Consider the following 18,421-nt stretch of genomic DNA (forward strand, 5'->3'; position numbering starts at 1 on the left):
TAGTATTTCACTGAACATAACCATAACTGAATGATGATTTGGACTGCTAGGGAGAATCTAGGGATTCACACAAATCTGAAAATCTGCGTAGGAGTGTTGGGGGCGAGTATTCTATATTTTAATTTTGCAGTACAAAATTGTTTTGGAGAGTTAATTTAAAATGAAGATTTCAGATGTAACACACACAAACTAAATGCAGAGTGTGCACCCACAGACACACATTGAAGGAGGAAATTAATGTTTAGATTTCATTTTTTGTTCACTGTAGCAATTACTGGAATGACTTGCTGCTTTGAAAACTGAAGATTTTTCATGTCTGCTTGCTTGACTTTCTCTTTTTCCCACTGTTGACTCCAAGGAAGTATGTTTTGGGTTGACCTTTTTGATTGTTGAAGCAAAGCTTGGGTGGCATCTATCGTGTACAATGTGCTGCTCTTTTGTAAAAGAGACATTGAATATCTGCTTTTTCTCTTCTAGAGAAGCTGACCCAAATTGAGCCTTCATAATGAAATTTACAGACATGCAGAACAGTGGCAATAACTAGGAATTAATTTGTTGAAATCTTGGCTTCCCAGGTGCTGTGACAAATGTCGAGGTGGTTTAAACAAAATAATCCCCCCCTCAGTGCAAGAATCCTAACTACTGAGTGGGAGGAGCTTTAAATCTAACGTGCTGTCTTTTACCAAACAATTGATGCCTTTTGTAACTTGAATCTGTTGAGAAATGATCAGTGCTGGACACTGGGTCTCAGTGAGACCCTCACACAGATTTGCTTAGGGTACAGTGCTTGCAGGAACAATTCTTTGGAAGTTTGGACAATGAGGGCTTCAGACACATATAACTTGGAAAATTTATTATTCTGTCCCTTCCCAATCCCACCAAGGATAATTTTTATGCAGTTTCCATTTGTTTCTCATTTAGATCTTTACAGCTGCCAGTGTGTTCTACCCTCATACCACTTGCTATCACTCTCTAAAGTATATCTAACTTCTTTTTTTTGGCAATACATCTGCAAGGAATGAACCTTAACTTGTGAAAGTTCATAGGCATTATGGAACATTTTAAGGCATTCTGAGTGATAAGTGAGTATTGCCAAGTAAGATGATGGAAATTGCTCCAGTTGGCTGCCAAAAGCTAGTAGGGTGTAGCCTCTAGTACAGTCTGGTGCATGCAAGAAGGTGGTTTCTTTTTAAAATCTGTTTTCTTCAATTTAGATGTTGAAATATGAAGGGTTGTTTTCCTCTCTTCTCTGAAAAGTTTGATTCCTAACATCTGCAATTACTTGCATAACAGACTGTACCCAAGTCAGTCTTCTTTGTTAAAGTCATCATATCCTTTTGGTTGTATTCTTCCCTACCCCGTTTTGCAGTGTTGTACTCAGCTGTTTCTTTCCTTTGCCCTGCAGCTCCTTTAACCTCGCTGTAGCTACACTGTGTGGGTTAGACCCACTGAAATTCAAGTGCTTTCCAGGATTTGCCCAGTGAGGATGTGCTCCTGGCAGTCAGCTTTGCTTCTGGAAAGTGCTAAGGTTAAGGAGGTGCAATAAAACAAGTCTACAGGGAAGTGCTTTGCTGAATCAGGGTTAACAGAGATTTTTGCTGCCTCAGCCTTCTTCAGACTCATCATTTCTCACAGCTTCATTTACCTTGTTGAACTGGTTTTAGTGTGTTCTTGCCTGGATGGGTTTCTGAGTTTTGCTCAGTTTCCAACTCAACTTTGGAGGAGTTTGAGGATGAGATTAACCAACTCTCCCCAATATGTAGAACTCCTGAAACTCTGTGCATTATGGTTGTAGCCCTTGCTTTACAGCGTTTGTAGTGTGGCTGGCTCCTTGCCTACCGGTGGGGAAAGACACAATCAAGCCTTTGGCAGGTTCGTGTAGTTTGGGATTGCCAGAACACAAGCAGCTCTGCAGATGTGCAGCCTCTGGCTCTCTGTAGAGTAGCAGGGAGATGCAAGGCAGAAGGGCGCTGACAGCCACAGGGGCTCAGGGGTCAGGGATTGTTCTGCCGGGCTGCGGCAGCAGAGCCTTTATGGAGCACGGTCCTCGCCTCCTGACCTGGTGCAGAAGTGCCCTTTGCAAATGAAAAGGCCACCCACGGCTCCCTCAGGCTGGGAAACACAATATCCATTGGACCCTTTTCACCTCCAAATGTGAAGGACTCATCAGTGGCAATAAATGGCAGCGGTAAGATGGATTTCTTGTCAACAGAGCAGAGAGAACATGTTAATTAAAGGCCAGCGGAGACTCTTGAAGAGTGAAGGTAAGGGGGTGTGTCTGTTTAAAAACCTGATGCCGCGCAGTGCAATGAGATGTTTTGAACAGCGTGGTAAGGGCATGAATCTGACCTATTTCTGTGTATAAACAAATACGTTTTATTTTACAGCAACTGTATTTCAGGGAAGCTTACTGACTGTGTTTTTATTCTAATGATTTTACTATTGCTTGGTATGTGTTCCTTCTTCATTGGTACTCTCCTGATTAATTGTTTCACAATGCCACAAGCTTCCGGCATTTGTCCCACAAACTTAAGGAATTGTTATCCCTTTATTAATATAATGTCATGTTCTACTTTTTTCTGGAGTTAAGGGATGCTGCATTCCCCTTCCTGAGCCAACACTGGGGTATGGCCAGCACTGTTAGTGGTGAACAGAGAGATACCCATCTCCCTTCTACAGGCCTTGCTGTAGATGCTGTAGGTAATTTTTATGCCAATGTATCACTGTCTTCACCTGATCTGGAAATAATGTTGCTTCATGCTTGAAACTTCTGGGTCCTTTTTTTGTTGTTGTTGTTGTTGAAGTATCCTTCTGGTCCAGATACAGGTAGGTCTATAGGCAGGTGAGAGGGGACTTCAAAGAAATGTAATATACCCATAGCCTGTGCTTTACCACTGATGCCTGAGGTTGGCAGTCTGGCCTTTTCAGGAGTTCAGAATTAAGTAACAATGGCATCCAGGCTTCCTGCACATCTTTCTTTGTTTTTTTGGTTGGATTTGCTTTTCTGTGAGGTGTTTAAATCACAAGCTTCATCTCTGGAGAACTCCATTCTCATCCAATGCTCACGTAGATATGAATGGATCTTAAATCTTATATACAGCTTAAATACCATTTGGAATGATGGTCACCTGTAGGAAGCTTTTCCTGTTAGGTTTCTAAGACAGTAGTGCATTTCTGAGCTCATGATGAGCTGAAGAGTGCAAAGGGCTTTTTTTTATTGATTTGTTTTGTTTGCATTTTACTTAAAGGGGACGTTTTCCTCCATTTTCCAATATATCTTACAAAAAGGAGGAAGAGGAGAAACTTGTATCCCTGATCAGGGAATAGAAACAGGTGAGAAAAGCTACAGTCTGCTGATTTTGGAAACACCCATGAGGGAGGAGTAGACATGTGACAGGACATATTCTGACAGAAAGTTTTCTTTGGAGAAACACTGATTTTTCAGATGCACTTAATCAAGTGCTTTTGAAGGGGAGCAGGTGGAAAAGTGCTAGAAACTTTAGGTGAGAGCAAACAAATTTTCTTTCCAGGAGAAAGCTCAGCTGATGTGGAAAATCTAGAGAATATATTTTTTTCCATTATCTTTTGTTCTACCTAAAAGAACTGATATGAATTTTATTTAATCTTTGTGAAGACAGCTCAGACTCAAGATTCTCATAAAGGTTATCTGGAATAGAAAACAATCAAGTACAAACCCGGGTATCTGCCAAGTACATTGACACAAGCTGTGCTTTAAACCAGAAAAGTAGGAGGAACATAATATTGTTGCAGTGTTGGTAGAAACCTTAGCCATACACAGTTGCGGAGAAAAGTTGAAGGCATGTTGGATACATGTCTTTTGTCTGCTGAACGCTTGGTAAATTCCTAGTTGAAAGCAGTAGCAGGAATAGTTTGTTTCTATAATTGCTGCAAGAAACCCCCAGAGCAAAGGACAGGTATTGCTGCTTTCCGAGTGCGTCTGCAGACTGCGGCCAGGACCAGAGCCCAGCAGAAATTGCATAACCAGCTTCATCTGCACTCAACAACCCTTTTCCCAAAGGTTTCTTAGCCTGCAATTCCGACTCTGGCTTTAGCAGCGCGCTCAGGATTTCCTTTGCCGCATCTGTGCGGACACCTGGGATGCGCGCCTGCAGCTGGGCTGTGTGCTCGTTTCGAGGATTTGGAAACTTCCGAAATTTTGAAAAACGTGCGCCGTTTTATCCTGTTTTTCTAAAAACAAAAGCCTCCCATGCAAATAATAATAATTTAAAAAAAAAAAAAAAAGGAAAAAACCCACAAAACCAAAACGGCAAATAACTCGAGCAAAATAACTCAAGCAGCCCCCGCGGGAGCACCCTCGGGGCAGTGGCGGAGGGCAGGGGCCGGCTGGCGGAGCAGCCCCGCTCGGCCCGGCCCGGCCCGGCCCGGCCCGTGTCCTTTGGGCCCGGGGGCCGCCGGCAGCGCCTGAGGAGCGGAGCGGGGCAGGCACGGCCCTCCCGCCGGGCACGGGCACAGGCCGGGCCGTACCACGAGCGCTCGGCCGGGCAGGGGGAGGCGGCTGCGGGGCGGGCGCGGAGCCCGCACTGCCGCAAGTCCCGCTGCTCCGGGCACCGCGGGGACAGCGAGCGGAGCCGCGGCGCCGGAGCACGGCAGCACCCGGCACCGCTTGCTACAGGCCGGAGCGGGGCCGTCCCTCGGAGCCGGGCGGGCCCCCCTCCCCGCCGGCGGGCGGGGGAGGGCCGGGCGCCCGGATGTCGATCAAAATGAGCGAGCCCCAGCCCTGCGCCGGCCGCCCGGGCGGGGGGAGCCGCGGCGCGGCGGCACCGGGAGGCGGCCGGCACATGGGACGGCGCTCTGTGGCAGCGGGGTAGAGCCTGGACAGCTGCGGACGGAGCTCATGGATAGAGGACGCTTGGCAGGATAACCCCGCGATGGCTGCCCAGTCGAGGTACGGCACTAAATAACTTTGGTCGCGCCCGGTGCATCTCGCTGAGGGCTGGGTTTGTGATGCCCTGGCTCCTGCTTAGGCTCAGTAGGCTTGGGGTTTTACCCCTAGCCCCGAGAAGGTTTTTGTTCACCGAAGTGTCCCTCTCCCTCTTCCTAGCGTAAACTTTCTTCTAGCAGGAAAAACAAAGTCCTAATTGCTCCCCGTCAAATCTCTCCCAGTCCAACAAGTTAAAAGCTCCTTGAAACTGATTTCCTTCTCCCCCGTGGACTTGTCTGTTTAAAAGCTCTTTGAAACTGATTCTCTCCTCCCGTCCAGGCTTGTCTGGCGCTTGTTTGTTTCTGCTCGCCGTACGCAGCCCGGCGTGGGCAGGTTTGTGTCATTGCTCACAGCCGTGTTTAAAAGGTGGGGAATGCTTTCTGTTCGGCCGGCTGCGCGCAGGGGAAGCGGCTTGTGTCTGCTGGATAGCTGCGAGGATAGAAAATGGTTACAACAGAGGAGCGAGCACGGAAATGAGCCTGAGTTGCTGTCAGGGAGCAAAATTCAAGCGAAAGCACCGGTCTTGGTTAAATGCTTTTTAGCTGTGGTTTTAAAGAAGCAGCATTTTGTCTGCTCTCGGGAGGAGTGGGGGAGTGTCCTGCCTAAAGTAAATTTCACACTCAGCATGGGGGAGGCAGCTTTTCTTAAGCGGTAGTACTTGATGGAGCAGTGCTATTTAAGGTGCCTGTTAAATGCCTTTTAGCGTTTACGATGCCTTAATGGGCATTTCAGAAATGCCAAAGAGAGAAATTCCTTTTTGCTCTTCAGTCCCACACCAAACTGAGCCATCCTGCTCCCTTTTCCTGCAGATAGGAAAAAAAAACATTAAAACGGTGGTATATCCAACACATAAGTTTGGTACTCACGCTGCATTTTCACAGTGGTGCTTTTCTCCAGATTTGAAGCCAAGAGCTGGCTTCCAGTTACAGACTGGAGAAGGACAGAGCCCTGGGGTTTGGGGAAGAAGCAGGGGAAGATTGATTGCTTGGTTAACAGCTGAGCTCTTCTCCAGCTTCCATGGCCTACTCTCCCAAAGCTGGGAGTATTTTATATAAAGAGTACTTAACAAAAAGGCAGAGATTGAGTTCCTAGCATCTTTTTTTCTTCCTTTGTTAATCCCTTTGCATGATATACTGGCCTGCATTATCAGCGTTGCTGTAATAGGACCGCATGCTGGATGCAGCATAAATCCTGGGGATGCTGTCTGGCCCTGGAGCTTGGCTTGGCTCCAAGGCTAGGGACATGCCTGATGTCTCAGAGGTCGCACAAGCATTCTGCTGGGTGGCAGGAAGCCACATGGGAGCCAGGTCCCAGCAGTAGCCCCCAGCTTCAACCAGCTGGCCAAGAGAGGGCAGAGCTGGCGCTGGGGCCGGTGAGTCACATCCCCGACCCATAAGGTGAATGGCGCAGGGAATCAAGTGTCACACACTGAGTGGTGGAAAATGGTCCAAGGGCTGGGACCGTGGGGCTGAATTCTGCAGGGCAGGTGGAAGGACCGTGCCCAACACCTGCCATTTGAGACAGACACGGGGACAAGACATGTACCTCCCATTCTGTACCGTCCTTCCTTCTCCATCCTGTGTGCTGGCTTTTGATTTGTCAGGATGCTGTGAGGTGCTCAAGCTGTAAAAGTGCATCAGAGCATTTCAGCACAGCAAGTACAGAGGTTACTCTGTATGCCTGAAGATTAGTGCTAAGATCTCTGATTATTGCTTGTTCTAAGACATTTAAAGAGAGTAGGAGTGCACATAAGCAGCAGAAATAAGTCTGTAGGAGAGAAGGTTGCATTTGCCAGATAGCCTGTGGTATTTCTATTTCAGTGGCATAGATCTGCAGGGGTATCCATTCCATTTAAAAAAAAAAAAGTGCTTTGTGGATGTGTAGAAGCTTTTATTCAACAGTAAAGGATGAATTAATATTCACAATAAATAATTAGAACTCTACCGCATGGGACTGAGAAGCCACATGTTTCCAGAATTCATTTTGCCAACACATGTCAGAGGGTTTATTCTGCAAGGTAGCTGACAAAAGAAACGAGTGAGCTTTCTGTGTTTATTTGTGCTTTGCAAAAAATACAGGCAATTTTTGCAAGCTCAGTAAATTACTGATGAGGTGGTGTGATATGGAGTGCAGTGGTGGTTTTTTGTGTATCACTCTGTACAAGGCCTCCAGGCACTCCATCTGCTCACGTTTTCTATTTCTCACATGCTGTTTGCTTTAGCTAGTGAGAGTGATGTGGCACTGGGGAGGATGCTTGTTTGGAAACAAGAAAATCCAGCATCCTTTCTTCAGCTTCAGTGCTGTGATCCTCAGCAGCTCACCTAGCATTTGGGTTTCACAGTTTTGAAGGGTGGAAGGATAAGGAAAACAAGGTGATGAAACCTGCCTGTTGCATTTTAAAAACTGTAGTAGTGATAACTGAGGAACTGGTGTGCTAATGGATGCCACAGCAGTCTTTAAAACGATCTTAAGAAATGGTTACAGGGCGAGTTGGGCATGGTTTGTTTTCAGCTGTTTGAGAATGATCATCATATCCTATTAGCTGCTGAAAGTAGCTTACATCTGGAGCTATTAGGTAGAGAAACCATCCTCCAGTTAGCATTGTTTTGTGTATAATGTAGGCTTGTGGGGGTTTTTTAAGTTGCTCGCTGAGCCGTAGGTTTGCAGCTGTAGCTTTCTATGCACTTGCTTCTGGAGTGCACGGGTGATCTGATGCCTGTGGTGTCCCCAGGCAACAGGGCTTGTGTCAGGTTTTTATGGCATATTCAGGAACTTGTGAGCAGAAGCAGAACTGATCTGAATAAGGACAAATTTAGTTTCTTGTCAAGTGTGGTGTGATGTTCATCATGTGCTGCTCAGCTGCTCTGGGAATATGGCAGGACCCTTGGGAGGAGTGTGGGACAGACTGACAGAGCCCGTCTCATTTCTGCTTCTTTCTCCGTTAAAATATCTGCTCTACTGCAGCAATTGCAAGCTGAGAATCTTCAGATGAATATCTGCCTCTGCTTTTTAATATGTAGGCTGCTTTTCTCAGGCTGCTTGCGGTCATTTTAAATTGTCTGTAGACGCTGTCGATTACATTTATTTACATAGGAGGATAAACAAAATACTTTGTTGTTTTGGATGCTAAGAATTTCGGATTGTCTTATATGTAACTTGCCTTTCAGTGTGGTCATGATTAGCATCATTTTTGGTGTGCAGAACGAATACAATTTCCTAATCTTTGTAGATAGGTGGATACAGTACACAGTCAGAGCAACATGAAACCTGAGCTTTGTGCTGTCATCCCTGCTGGGCTCATCTTGCTCTTTCTCCTAAGTCAGCCCTGCAGGGAAGGGTAATGATGGACAGCAGCCTGGGGAACCCTCTGTTTCTACCCCTTAAAGCCAAGTTGTACCAGCTAAACCCAGGAGAGTCTTGAGAGGAGGCAGTACTGCCCGTTGTAGTAGAAAAACGTGATGCTCTGCAAAAATAAACTGTGGCCTTATCTATACTTAAAATACAGTAAATTCTGAAGGGAGTCACACTGAAGCCTTTCCCTGAGGAGATGCAGCATTGAATGGTGCAGCTTTAGTTCATTCCATGTCATTTCACAGCTTTCGGGCCAGATGTAAAGGCACTTTTCATAACTTGTTTCATGGGTCCTGTTGATACAGGCAAATGCCAGTATTAGTGATGCTGGGTTCCAGTCAGCTGATGGAGGTCAAGAAGGGCTGAAACAGTATCTTGTGGGAGTTTAATTGTCTATTGAAAGCTAAAACATCCCATGAAACCCTGTTGGTTTTGCTTGCTACTAGCCCTGCCTAGAAATATAAATCTGTTTTCTCCAGAGCCAGATGTCTGGATGATCTATGCATGTTTTGTGGGGATTTTTAGTTTGCAATTCCTTATTGCCTGGACTTTCTGAGCATGGAGTTGCTCTGAGGCAGACCTGCAGCTGAAACTCTCCCACGCAGAAGAAAGAGATGTGCACAGGGAAGTGGATTTTTCAGGTTGGTTTGGGTTTGTTTTTTTTAGCAGTGGATATTCAAATTTGCAATAGGCCATTGAGAACTTTGAGCTGGTGTACAAGGGAATGTTTCCTTAGGTCATGTAATTTTCCTGTGTCTGAATCTGTATTATAAAGAGAGGCCTCTTCTCACAGCTTTTTATGAGAAAATCATTTGCTAGTACAACTGCAAGATGCAGCATGAAGAGCAGGAAACAAGATTTTAATGAGGTGCATAAATTCTCCTCAACACTTTTCTTCTGAGAGGAGCCATAGTGAACGAGGCATGAAGCTTTTACATGCCTTTAAAATATAATAGAAAAGGTGTCTCCTTAAAGTTACGTGGGAATGCTGCAATGACATTGTTTTCCATGAGGTGCAGGGCAGTGAAGTGAGGAAGAGTTCTCCAGAGAGTGCAGGGTATCATCCTAGGGCCTGGGTTTGGTGCTGGGTGGTTGGGGATGCAGAGGCTGATTTGTTTGCCTGGCATGACAAGAGTTACTGTAGAGATGCAGGAGCCTCAAAAAAGAAAGTAGTTTTCCTGTTCAGTCTTGAACACAGCCTAGTGATTTTTTTTTTTCCCTGTGGTATGTTATAGTGGAGAAACTGGCTGTTTTATGTTTTGCAATTTTGGCTGCTGCAGTTTATCTGTGTCCATGATAAAAAAGAGAAGAGCGTGAGGCTGGCTGGGGCAATTATCACTCCCAAACGAGGTGTTACCATAGTAGATTAAGATAGAGCTGTCTCTCCAGCAGAATGCATTTGTGGGGAATAGACAAGAGCTGCTGCATGTGCTAGGAGAAGATTTTCCACAGTTGGCTATTTATAGACAATTCAGGGAAGAGAAGTTGAATTCTAGATCAGTACAGCTGATGGGAACTTCCAACTGTGGAAAGTGGTGAGAGGTAGAATTCTTGCAGCCCATCTTCCCTCTCAGCTGCTGTGATGGCTGCTGTGTGCAGAGCCAGCCCCCAGCTCTTTTGCTGCTGACGTGCAGAAGTTGTTGATCACCTTATTGAACTGCATGGCTTTTTAAAAAGTGCATTTCTTTTGCTGCCTTGTTCTTGTACGAGAAGGGGGAGGTGGCAAACGGGGAGAAAGAGCAGGTGTGTGGGCACAAAACTGCATTTGAGAAGTTGCTCTGCTCCTGTTAATGCTTTAGGCAACCTTCATCACAAATGCTTCATGAAGATGTTTGTCTTCTGGATTAGTTTAGACATAGATATTGTTTGTAGAATTGTAATTTTCAGTTGTTCTGAGTGTTTATTGTACTAGCAACCTAAAGTTTCCCTTTACTGTTGTTTTTGCAATTTTACCATCAGGTTAAGAGAAAATAATGTCCCTGCTGTAATCTTTAGAGAAAGTTCAGCAAGCAAATTGTTAATGTTTAACTTCAGAGACAACAGTAAAACTCATTTTCAGAACTGCAAGAACTGTGGGCTTCTTTTCTGTACTTGTAAACAAAAAAAAAAAGAGCAACCAAAACCAACCACAAAAACCCATCAAAGAATAACAAACAACAAAAACACCTCTATCACCAGTTCAACCAAAACATGAGTAAGAAGTAGCCCTTTTTAAAAGAAACAAAAAAAGAAACTCTCAAGCATATGGTAGCATTTTTTATTCCATACATCTCTGTTTCTCAGAATGCCATGTAGTGTATAAGCTGCGAGCAGCAATGATGTATTCAGCAGTGTATGATCGTCTCCTTCATGGCACAGTGGTGTTCAGCAGGTGCTGTGTGCCTGTCAGGTGTGTGACAGCTCCAGTGCACGTGTCTCCTCCCTGAGCTGAGCTGTGGGCACTGCATTTTGAAACACAGATGTCTGCTGGCATCTGAAATGGAAAGGAATTATTAAAATGTGGAGCAGTAAAGAGATATTTTATTTCTCTGGGAGAATTGGAGATGTGAAAAGAAATTTCTTTTGGGCTTTTTGTTCTTCTGCAATTTGTAAGGTTTTGCTTAAAAAGATATTACTGAGATATTCCGTCTTTTCAAGCACAGCTCAGAAACTCTCCCTTGTAACTGGTATGCAGCTATTTCTCAATAATCCTCTCCTCCCTTGAAGGCTATTTTGGAAAAATCATCCTAATCTGAAGGCTGGGAAAATACTGGCAGTTTAGAAGTGCTTTGGTGACATGCTTCTCTTTTCCCTGTCCCCACAGCACTCAGCAGAACAAGCTGTTCTAGGAAAAGTTGTTTTCCTGATGTCAGTAAGCCTGTGGCTTTGCTGAGAACAGGCTGTCAGTCTAGAGACCTATTTCTTCATAGCTTTACTGAAGTAGCATGTGCTAACAGAAACAGAGCTTGGTCTGTCTCTCCGTGCTACAGAGCAGGGAGCTTTGCTTGGATTTTCAGAAGACTCCCTTAGAATTGCCACTACCTGGAAGCTGCCATGTCTGTCTGTCTGTCAGTCGCTGCAGGCATAGCTAAAAGGCAACAAATACACTGCAGAGGTGAGATAACTGTGTTGGCCCAAGTGTGAACTCCACGATAGTGGTGAAGAAGCTGCTTTTTCTGGCATACAGCTTCTGGGAGGGTGGCTGTAAGCTGTGTTGGTCAAAGAACTCTTTTGGACCACTGTATCTGCCTTCTTTGATGAGACCCTGCAGCTCCCTTGTAGCAGAGTGCAGAGCTTTATCCAGCAGTTAACTTTTAATTGGTAATTCGTTTGATTTAACGCATGATTTTCTGTAACTTTCATTCTGGAAACAAGATGAACAAGTGCCTTAATATTTAAAGGGAATATGATCACTTTGCCGAGGTTTTGGAACACTGTGGGTGATCTTTATCTGTTTGCAAACCCCTATCTATTTTACATGGACTGGCTTCAGCAAACTAGTAATAGGATTTCTCTGCTTAGCTGGGTTTGTGGCCCTCCATAGAGGGAATGTCTGGTTTTGTGCAATGCACTACAGGGGTAAAAAATATACTGGTCTAGAGCATAAGAAAATTTTCTGTAACCACTCATATTGGGGAGAAAGAAAAATAGATAAAATCGTGTGCTGTTCTTTGAGAAGGTCTAATCTGCTTTTAGAAACACTGTGATAAAGAGACCTGTTATTCAGAGATGTGGGGTGGTTTTCCTGCAGGAAAAGAAGTTGACTTGTATGAAAATCGAGAACGATAGACCAAAATAACTTCCTAAATTGGCTGACTTAGAAAAATTCAGTAACTCAGTGTTTTACATATGAAAAAAGGTGTGGTCATTTAGTGAATTAAGTGGCACAAAGTTTCTCCCTTGCAGTTCTCTATTTATTTTGTAATAAAAATGAAGAGTTTAGCCTAGGATGGGAGAAGAAAAAACAGTAGCAGCTTCAGTCTAGAATTTTGCTCTGAAGATGCCTTTAACTTTTTGCTATTGTTCCCTCCTCCATCCAAACCAGTTCCAAACTCTTAGTGGGCAGATGTGACGAGTTCAGCCTTGGTTTTGGGTCCAAGTGAGCCAGCCCCAAAGTGGAGTTTCTGTAGCTACCTGAGCATGTCACTGATAAGTAGTGCTGTTGTTTGGTGGCATGGTGCACTGACAGTGCAGCTCTGCACAAGTAAGACCACAGTGGAGTGAAACAGATGGATGAAATTGTCAGTCTGCAGAAATTGATAACATTAAAACTTGGCTCCCAGGCTGGTTCTTCCATTACTTAAACATGTGAATCAGTCTGGTTCTTAATGATTTGGAAATGGTGTTTTCTTTCCAAGTCAGTTAAGTAAACTGGATGAACTGCAATACAGTAAATAGGTTTCTCTCATTACACATCCCTGTTTCCCGCATGTTTGGAGGGACAGACTGAATTTATGTGCAGGGAACCTATTGCTGTTTCTTCCCCTTGCAATATAGGCAGCTGATGTTGTGTAGCACTGTGTTTCACAGCCAGAACCTCCTTTCTGTAGTTCTTGAATAAATGAAAGCAGTTTGTAATTATTGCATTATTGTGGTAATTGCAACCAAAACCTTCTTGGGATCTGGTTTGGCAACTCTATTGGTGTGTGTTGATGTTGTTTTGCTATTTGAACAACTTGTGAGAGAATTTACTGTGAAAACTGAGAAGCTGAGTGTATTAAACAAACCCCACCAAAACACCCCAAATCATAGAAAAAGCAAACCATACACACACACTACCCTCCGTCCTGTAATCCTTATAAATGCTTATTAATCCAGATGCAGTCTGGATTAATTTTTAAATCTAATGAACGTGTGGTTGACATTCCGTCCTTTAGGCTGAACATTGGCTAAATACAGTGGTTTCAGTTCTTACCTAGAACTGACTTTGGTATCTGTGCTGTACTTAGTTATGAAGAGACATGTATGCAGCTCATGGTGTCCCAGCCAAGGGTCCTGTGTTCAGTACTGTTTCCACTCAGCTCCCTTAACAGTGCTTATTCCTGTAACTTTCTGATTTGGCAGTCGTTTGTGCTAGCCAAACGACTATATGTGCTATGCCATATAAAAGAAGGTATTGTGAAGAAAACTCTCTTCTTTCTGGGTCCTGACCCCATCTTCTGGGTAATTTCTTCTTCACTTCCCTTTTCCTTTGTGCGTCGATTAAAAATCAAGTTAATGGTTTCCTTTTGTAAAAATTGCTTCCTTGAAAATGGGCCATCCTCCTCCCTCGAAGCCTAATGACAGAAAAGTACAGATGATATTGATATAAGCTGTGTTTACTTGAATGTAACAACTTGAAAAGCTGTTTGTGTACAGTAATCTGCCAAGTGAATAATGATTCGGTTTTGCTTGTTCAATAGTTCTTTCTTTCCCCTAGAGAGGAGGAGGTCTGAACAACGAGTAGCAGTTGCTGAGGTTAATAAGATGCATTTAAAAGGTCTTTAATTAAGCCCTGCAGTTTTCTTAGAAAGCCCTTGAACTGTTCTTTCACCCTTTCCTCTTCTGTTTTGCGTGGGTGAGTGCAAATAAGATGGGAGTGCAAGGGAGGTACAGGCACTGACTAGATACAGATCTAGGATCCTGCTTACACACAGCAAAGTCTCAATGGAAAGTAGGAAACCAGAGGACGATTGCAATGGTTTGTGTGAGTTCAGCTGGCCGAGGGTGTGCTGAAAGCTGAGGCAGTGGTGAGAACTGACGTGCCAGAGCTCAGCAGGGTGAACATGGAAGGTGTTGTTACAGCTGCTGCTCCGAATTTTATTGGTTCCTCTGGGTTTTTCTACGTTGTCCTCATTTGGGGCCAAACTGTAGCCTTCAGCTTGTACATTGGGTTCCAGCTGGTCTATCCCTTCCATATCTTTTGAGAGACTTAAGCTGTGTATTATAAAGCAATGTTGTACTTTAGTGTGTACTTTAGTGAAAAGAGGAATTTATGCCAGTATCTAATTTTCTCATTTCCTTTGGTTTTTAAGTTTTCAAGTCCACTTCAAAAGGTTGTTCCTGGTAAAGAGTATTGCTTGAGCTCGTGCTCGAAAAGAATTCTTGACCTGGAGCTTTTACAGAGAATGGGTTTTGCATGTGTATAAGCAAGTGCTCAAAATGGATTCCTGATTCACAGCTTGAAACTGAGGAATGACAGAAAAAGAGATGTAGAAAAGTGAGGGATATTAACCTTACAATTTCCTGTGTTCTTTCTCTGTTGTATGCATTACTACAAGCACCACATTTCTAAGCAAGGCTATTAAGTGATAAAGTGGGGAGTTAAGGCACAATTTGCTAGTTAGGAAAGATTCCAAGAGCTGTTCTGAGGATTATTAAAAGTTTCAAGAGAAACAGAAAAATGCATAGTGAGACTCTTTCCTTACTCCCTTTTTTCAAGTGGCTTCCAGAAATACTTATGGCAGGTTTCCTTACTCTTTTGCAGCCAGTGTTTAGTCATGGTGGCAACCAAGCAATTTGGCAAGACAGAAAAGTTACCAAATGTGTTAAAAAGTGTGCACGGAGAACGTTAACCCGTGGCTCCAAATTACTATGATCAACTTGCTTTTTTCTTGAAAATACCTAGCTTTCTACAGATGACTTGGCTGGATGTTACCTGGGTTATGAGAGGTGTTAGCTGCTGTTGGGGGTGTTACTCATTCTGTTTGTGGATGTTTCATTAATGAATTTTGGGGCCAGCGAGAGAGTAGAGAGAGATGAAGCAATCCTGAGTCAGCGCATCCCTGTGATGATGCAGGAAGCTGCCTGCTTGGATGGAGGTTGTTCAAGGGGCTTTTTGTGCTTGGCACTGGATGTAGCTCTGGGCAAACAGTCAGAGGGTGAGGAAAAGTCCAGCAGCCTGCGTGTAAGAATGTAAAACCTTCTCCAGGAGCTCGGTGCAGTGGTTACTGTGGGGCATCTGCTCTGTCCCTCGGTGGGCAGAGCACAGACCTCCTTCCTCATCCTGAGGGCAGGGAGGGAGCATTGTTTGGAACATTCGTGGGAGGGCAGGGATGAGGAACCCCAGGGAGAGGCAGTGCTGATTCATTCTCCTTCCAAGTCTGTTGCCACCATGGTGTTGAGGACAGGCCATTTCATTGGCTGCTGCCATGAAAATACTTGTAAGGGCAGAGGCTTGGAAGGGCGTTATCAGAGAAGGTGATTTATTCCCTGGAAGGTGCCCTGAGTCATCACCGAGTAGACAGAATGCTGGATTTGCCTGGTGAAACTCCTGCTGTGTATTTCTGCACCTCTTTGGTGTGATTTTCCAGCCTTGGTCACAAGCTTGGTGTGCAATCACCACAGTCATTGCCTGGGAAGATATGACTTCCTTTGGATGTCAGGTCTTGCTTCTTGAAGAGGTGGTCAGTTTTTATGGAATTAGAACTTCCTTGACATTTTTTGCTCTGCTCTTAGAGGCACAAGAAATGACGCTGTGCTCATAGAGGAACGCACCCACTCACAGGTGTCTGGCCAGTGACTCTTCCCCGGTTTCACCCAATCTCTTGGCAGCAGTCACTCCCCCGATTGCTTATGCCACACTGGCCCATCTGCAGTCATGTGTCCTGTCCTCTCCCTGGTTTTGGGATCCTGTCTAAGAGGAGGGTCTCTGTGGACCCATGAGCAACTCCTGCCCATCCTGGGCTGCCTCACCAGAGCTCTGCCTGACAGGCATCAGCTCATGAGGCTCCTGCTGTTGAATTAAGTTGTTTGCTCAATTGTTTAACAAAGTGCTTTTAATGGAAACATAAAACCGGATAGAAATACAAAGCCTAATGGAATAATCTCTTAATTGCAGTGCTGTAAATGACTATTCAGCACATGATTACTGTACTTCCAGGGGGAACAGGAGGAAAGAATATTGAATGAAAGACACTAAACACCTCAGCTGCTAAGAATGATGATTTATTGCCGATCTGAGCATCGGGCTAAGCAGGGCAAATAAACTGACAATAGTAAGTGCTTTTGGAGGTAGAAATTGCCTCATTCAGGGTATTCACTGTGTGCAACACGTAAATTCTACCAGGATAAAAGCACAAAGAGTGATTAATTAATAGTGGCGAGATACTCATGCATGCAGTGTCCTTAGGCAACCCAGAAAAAGTATTAATCAGCACATTGCCCAATTATTGGCAGATAACTCCTAGTATGTAGTAGTTTGCTATTTCAGCTAGAAAATGCATTGTCCCTCTGCCTGCCTGTAAAAATCATGGGGTTTGCTGTGTTATGTGGTTCACAAAAAATACCTCATGTTTTTAAGCAGCCAAGATGTGCTCAGAGGCACATTGACACTATCATTTTGTGGTATTGCTACAAGCCTTTCAAGATACATTAGTCCTTAGAGAAACTGTGTCCATCCTTCAGATACCTCACCTGGGTTAGGCAGCAGCAGGTGAAACAGCTGTTAGCTGGGTGTTGAGCTGCCTGTTGATTCGGTGTACAGCTGTGTGCTCTCCAGGACAGGGCATGGTTAGCAGGGAACATGTTCTCCAGGAGCACGTGCTGCTCAGGGAGGCAAGGGAAGTGCTTTGGAATCGGCCTTGCTGGTTCCCACCAGCTCTGCCCTTTTCCAGGATTTAGTGTCTGGATTCCTGGTGCTGCCTGACTTCACCGGCGTGCAGAAGCCCCTGTGCTGCCCAAGCCTTTCTTGGCACATCTGGGCCATGGCTCTGCCTGGTGCACACAGATGCAGACCCAGCAGCAGGCAGCTCCGAGATTTCCAGTGTTTGCAGTGGCCTTGGCGCTGCCAAAGCCGTGCTGCTGTCCCGTGGGAACGGGAGCTGGCTGTTGCTTTTGGGCCGAGCCAGAGGGTGATGTTCCCACTGCCTGCACACAAGTGTGGCTAATGATGCTGGAGCTGAGCACTTGCCCGTTTCTCAGCCTGCTTCCAGTACCAAGGGAAGATAGGTGCTTTTTCAACAGAGCTGCTGATGATATAGTGAAAATATGTTTCGTTTTGGTTTGGGGTTTTTGTTGTTGTTGGTTTGGTTTTTAATTGTAAAATCAGAATGATGTTGAATAATCGTGCACAGAATTGAAGAGGAAAAGTATTTGTATCAATTTTATTATTATTATTCTTTAAGGGGATAGCTTTTTGTAGCTGCTAAATGTAACAGCTTATGTAAATATTCTTAAAAAGCAGGGAAAAGGAAAGATAAGATACTTCAGAGTGTATTTTGGAGTGGTATATGCTTTGCAGTGTGCATTAGGCATGCATCAGTACCTGCCTAATGCACCCTGTCATGGATTATTGCTCTTGCTTAGATTGAACACTTGCCAAGTTCTTTCAGAATGACAATGAGATGCTTTGTTCAGGCTGACGATTCGATTGCAGTTTGAAACTCCAGCACAGAGAGGTAGTCGGCTACAGAGCATGTGCACCTCTTAATAAAATTGAAAAGCAGATAAAAACCGTAGGAAAGTTAGCAGGCCCTTCTGTGTATAGGTGAAAAAAAAAAATTAGAAAATACTTCTGGAATAACTAGAGTCTGGCAGAGAATGCAGGAAAGGTTTTTAAATAGGCTTTTCGGCGTATAAACAGATCTTTTCAACAAACATTGCTAATCTTGTTATGCTTCTACGTAGTCCTTGCTATGCAGATAAGACTTGTCCAACCTGTTACTTGGTACATGCTGTTATGTAAGTGAAAAACTCAAAAGGATAGCAAACTTCCTTTCATGCGTGATGTGTTTGCTGCTAATTCCTATGAAAGTATGAAAGAATTCATCTCTTTCATATTTTTTAATTTTTTAAATCTCAATTTAGTTACAGTACTATCCTGTTCTTAGCGTGTTAGATTTGATTTGCTCCGTTGTTTGGGAAGGATTTACAGTGAGAATGTTTCACAAGAAGTGTTATAAAGTTGCTCTTGTGTTTAATAGGTTGCAGGGAATTAAAGGCTCGGGAGGCAGAGTTGCACATATCCGTGTTTCTGAGACAGTTTAAAATGCTCCTATTTGCAGGTTTTGCTTTTGATATGCCTCGTAGCAAATTAAACCACTGATAGCATTTGATGTGGAGTTAATTCTTTGAACAGCTTCAGGTTTGCAGTGGGGAAAGGAGCAAATTCTCAGGCTGATGTTACATTTTACACTCTGGGCTTTGAGC

The 18,421-nt window shown here is 44.3% G+C and overlaps 1 protein-coding gene across 2 annotated transcripts in view; it reads left to right on the forward strand.

Annotated features, from left to right (window-relative positions):
• Positions 1–4,754: 4,754 nt before the first annotated feature.
• Positions 4,755–18,421, forward strand: part of AFF1 (ALF transcription elongation factor 1) — a 67,207-nt gene continuing 53,540 nt past the window's right edge. The window contains exon 1 of one of the 2 annotated variants that reach the window (XM_014880565.2): positions 4,755–4,927. In XM_014880565.2, coding sequence (XP_014736051.2) covers positions 4,911–4,927 — 17 coding nt within the window. In that variant the 5' untranslated portion in view covers positions 4,755–4,910. The remainder of the gene's footprint in view (positions 4,928–18,421) is intronic. The other variant, XM_014880566.2, reaches the window with a different exon arrangement.

Source organism: Sturnus vulgaris, chromosome 4, assembly GCF_052056855.1.
Source record: "Sturnus vulgaris isolate bStuVul1 chromosome 4, bStuVul1.hap1, whole genome shotgun sequence".
Lineage (NCBI taxonomy): Eukaryota > Metazoa > Chordata > Aves > Passeriformes > Sturnidae > Sturnus > Sturnus vulgaris.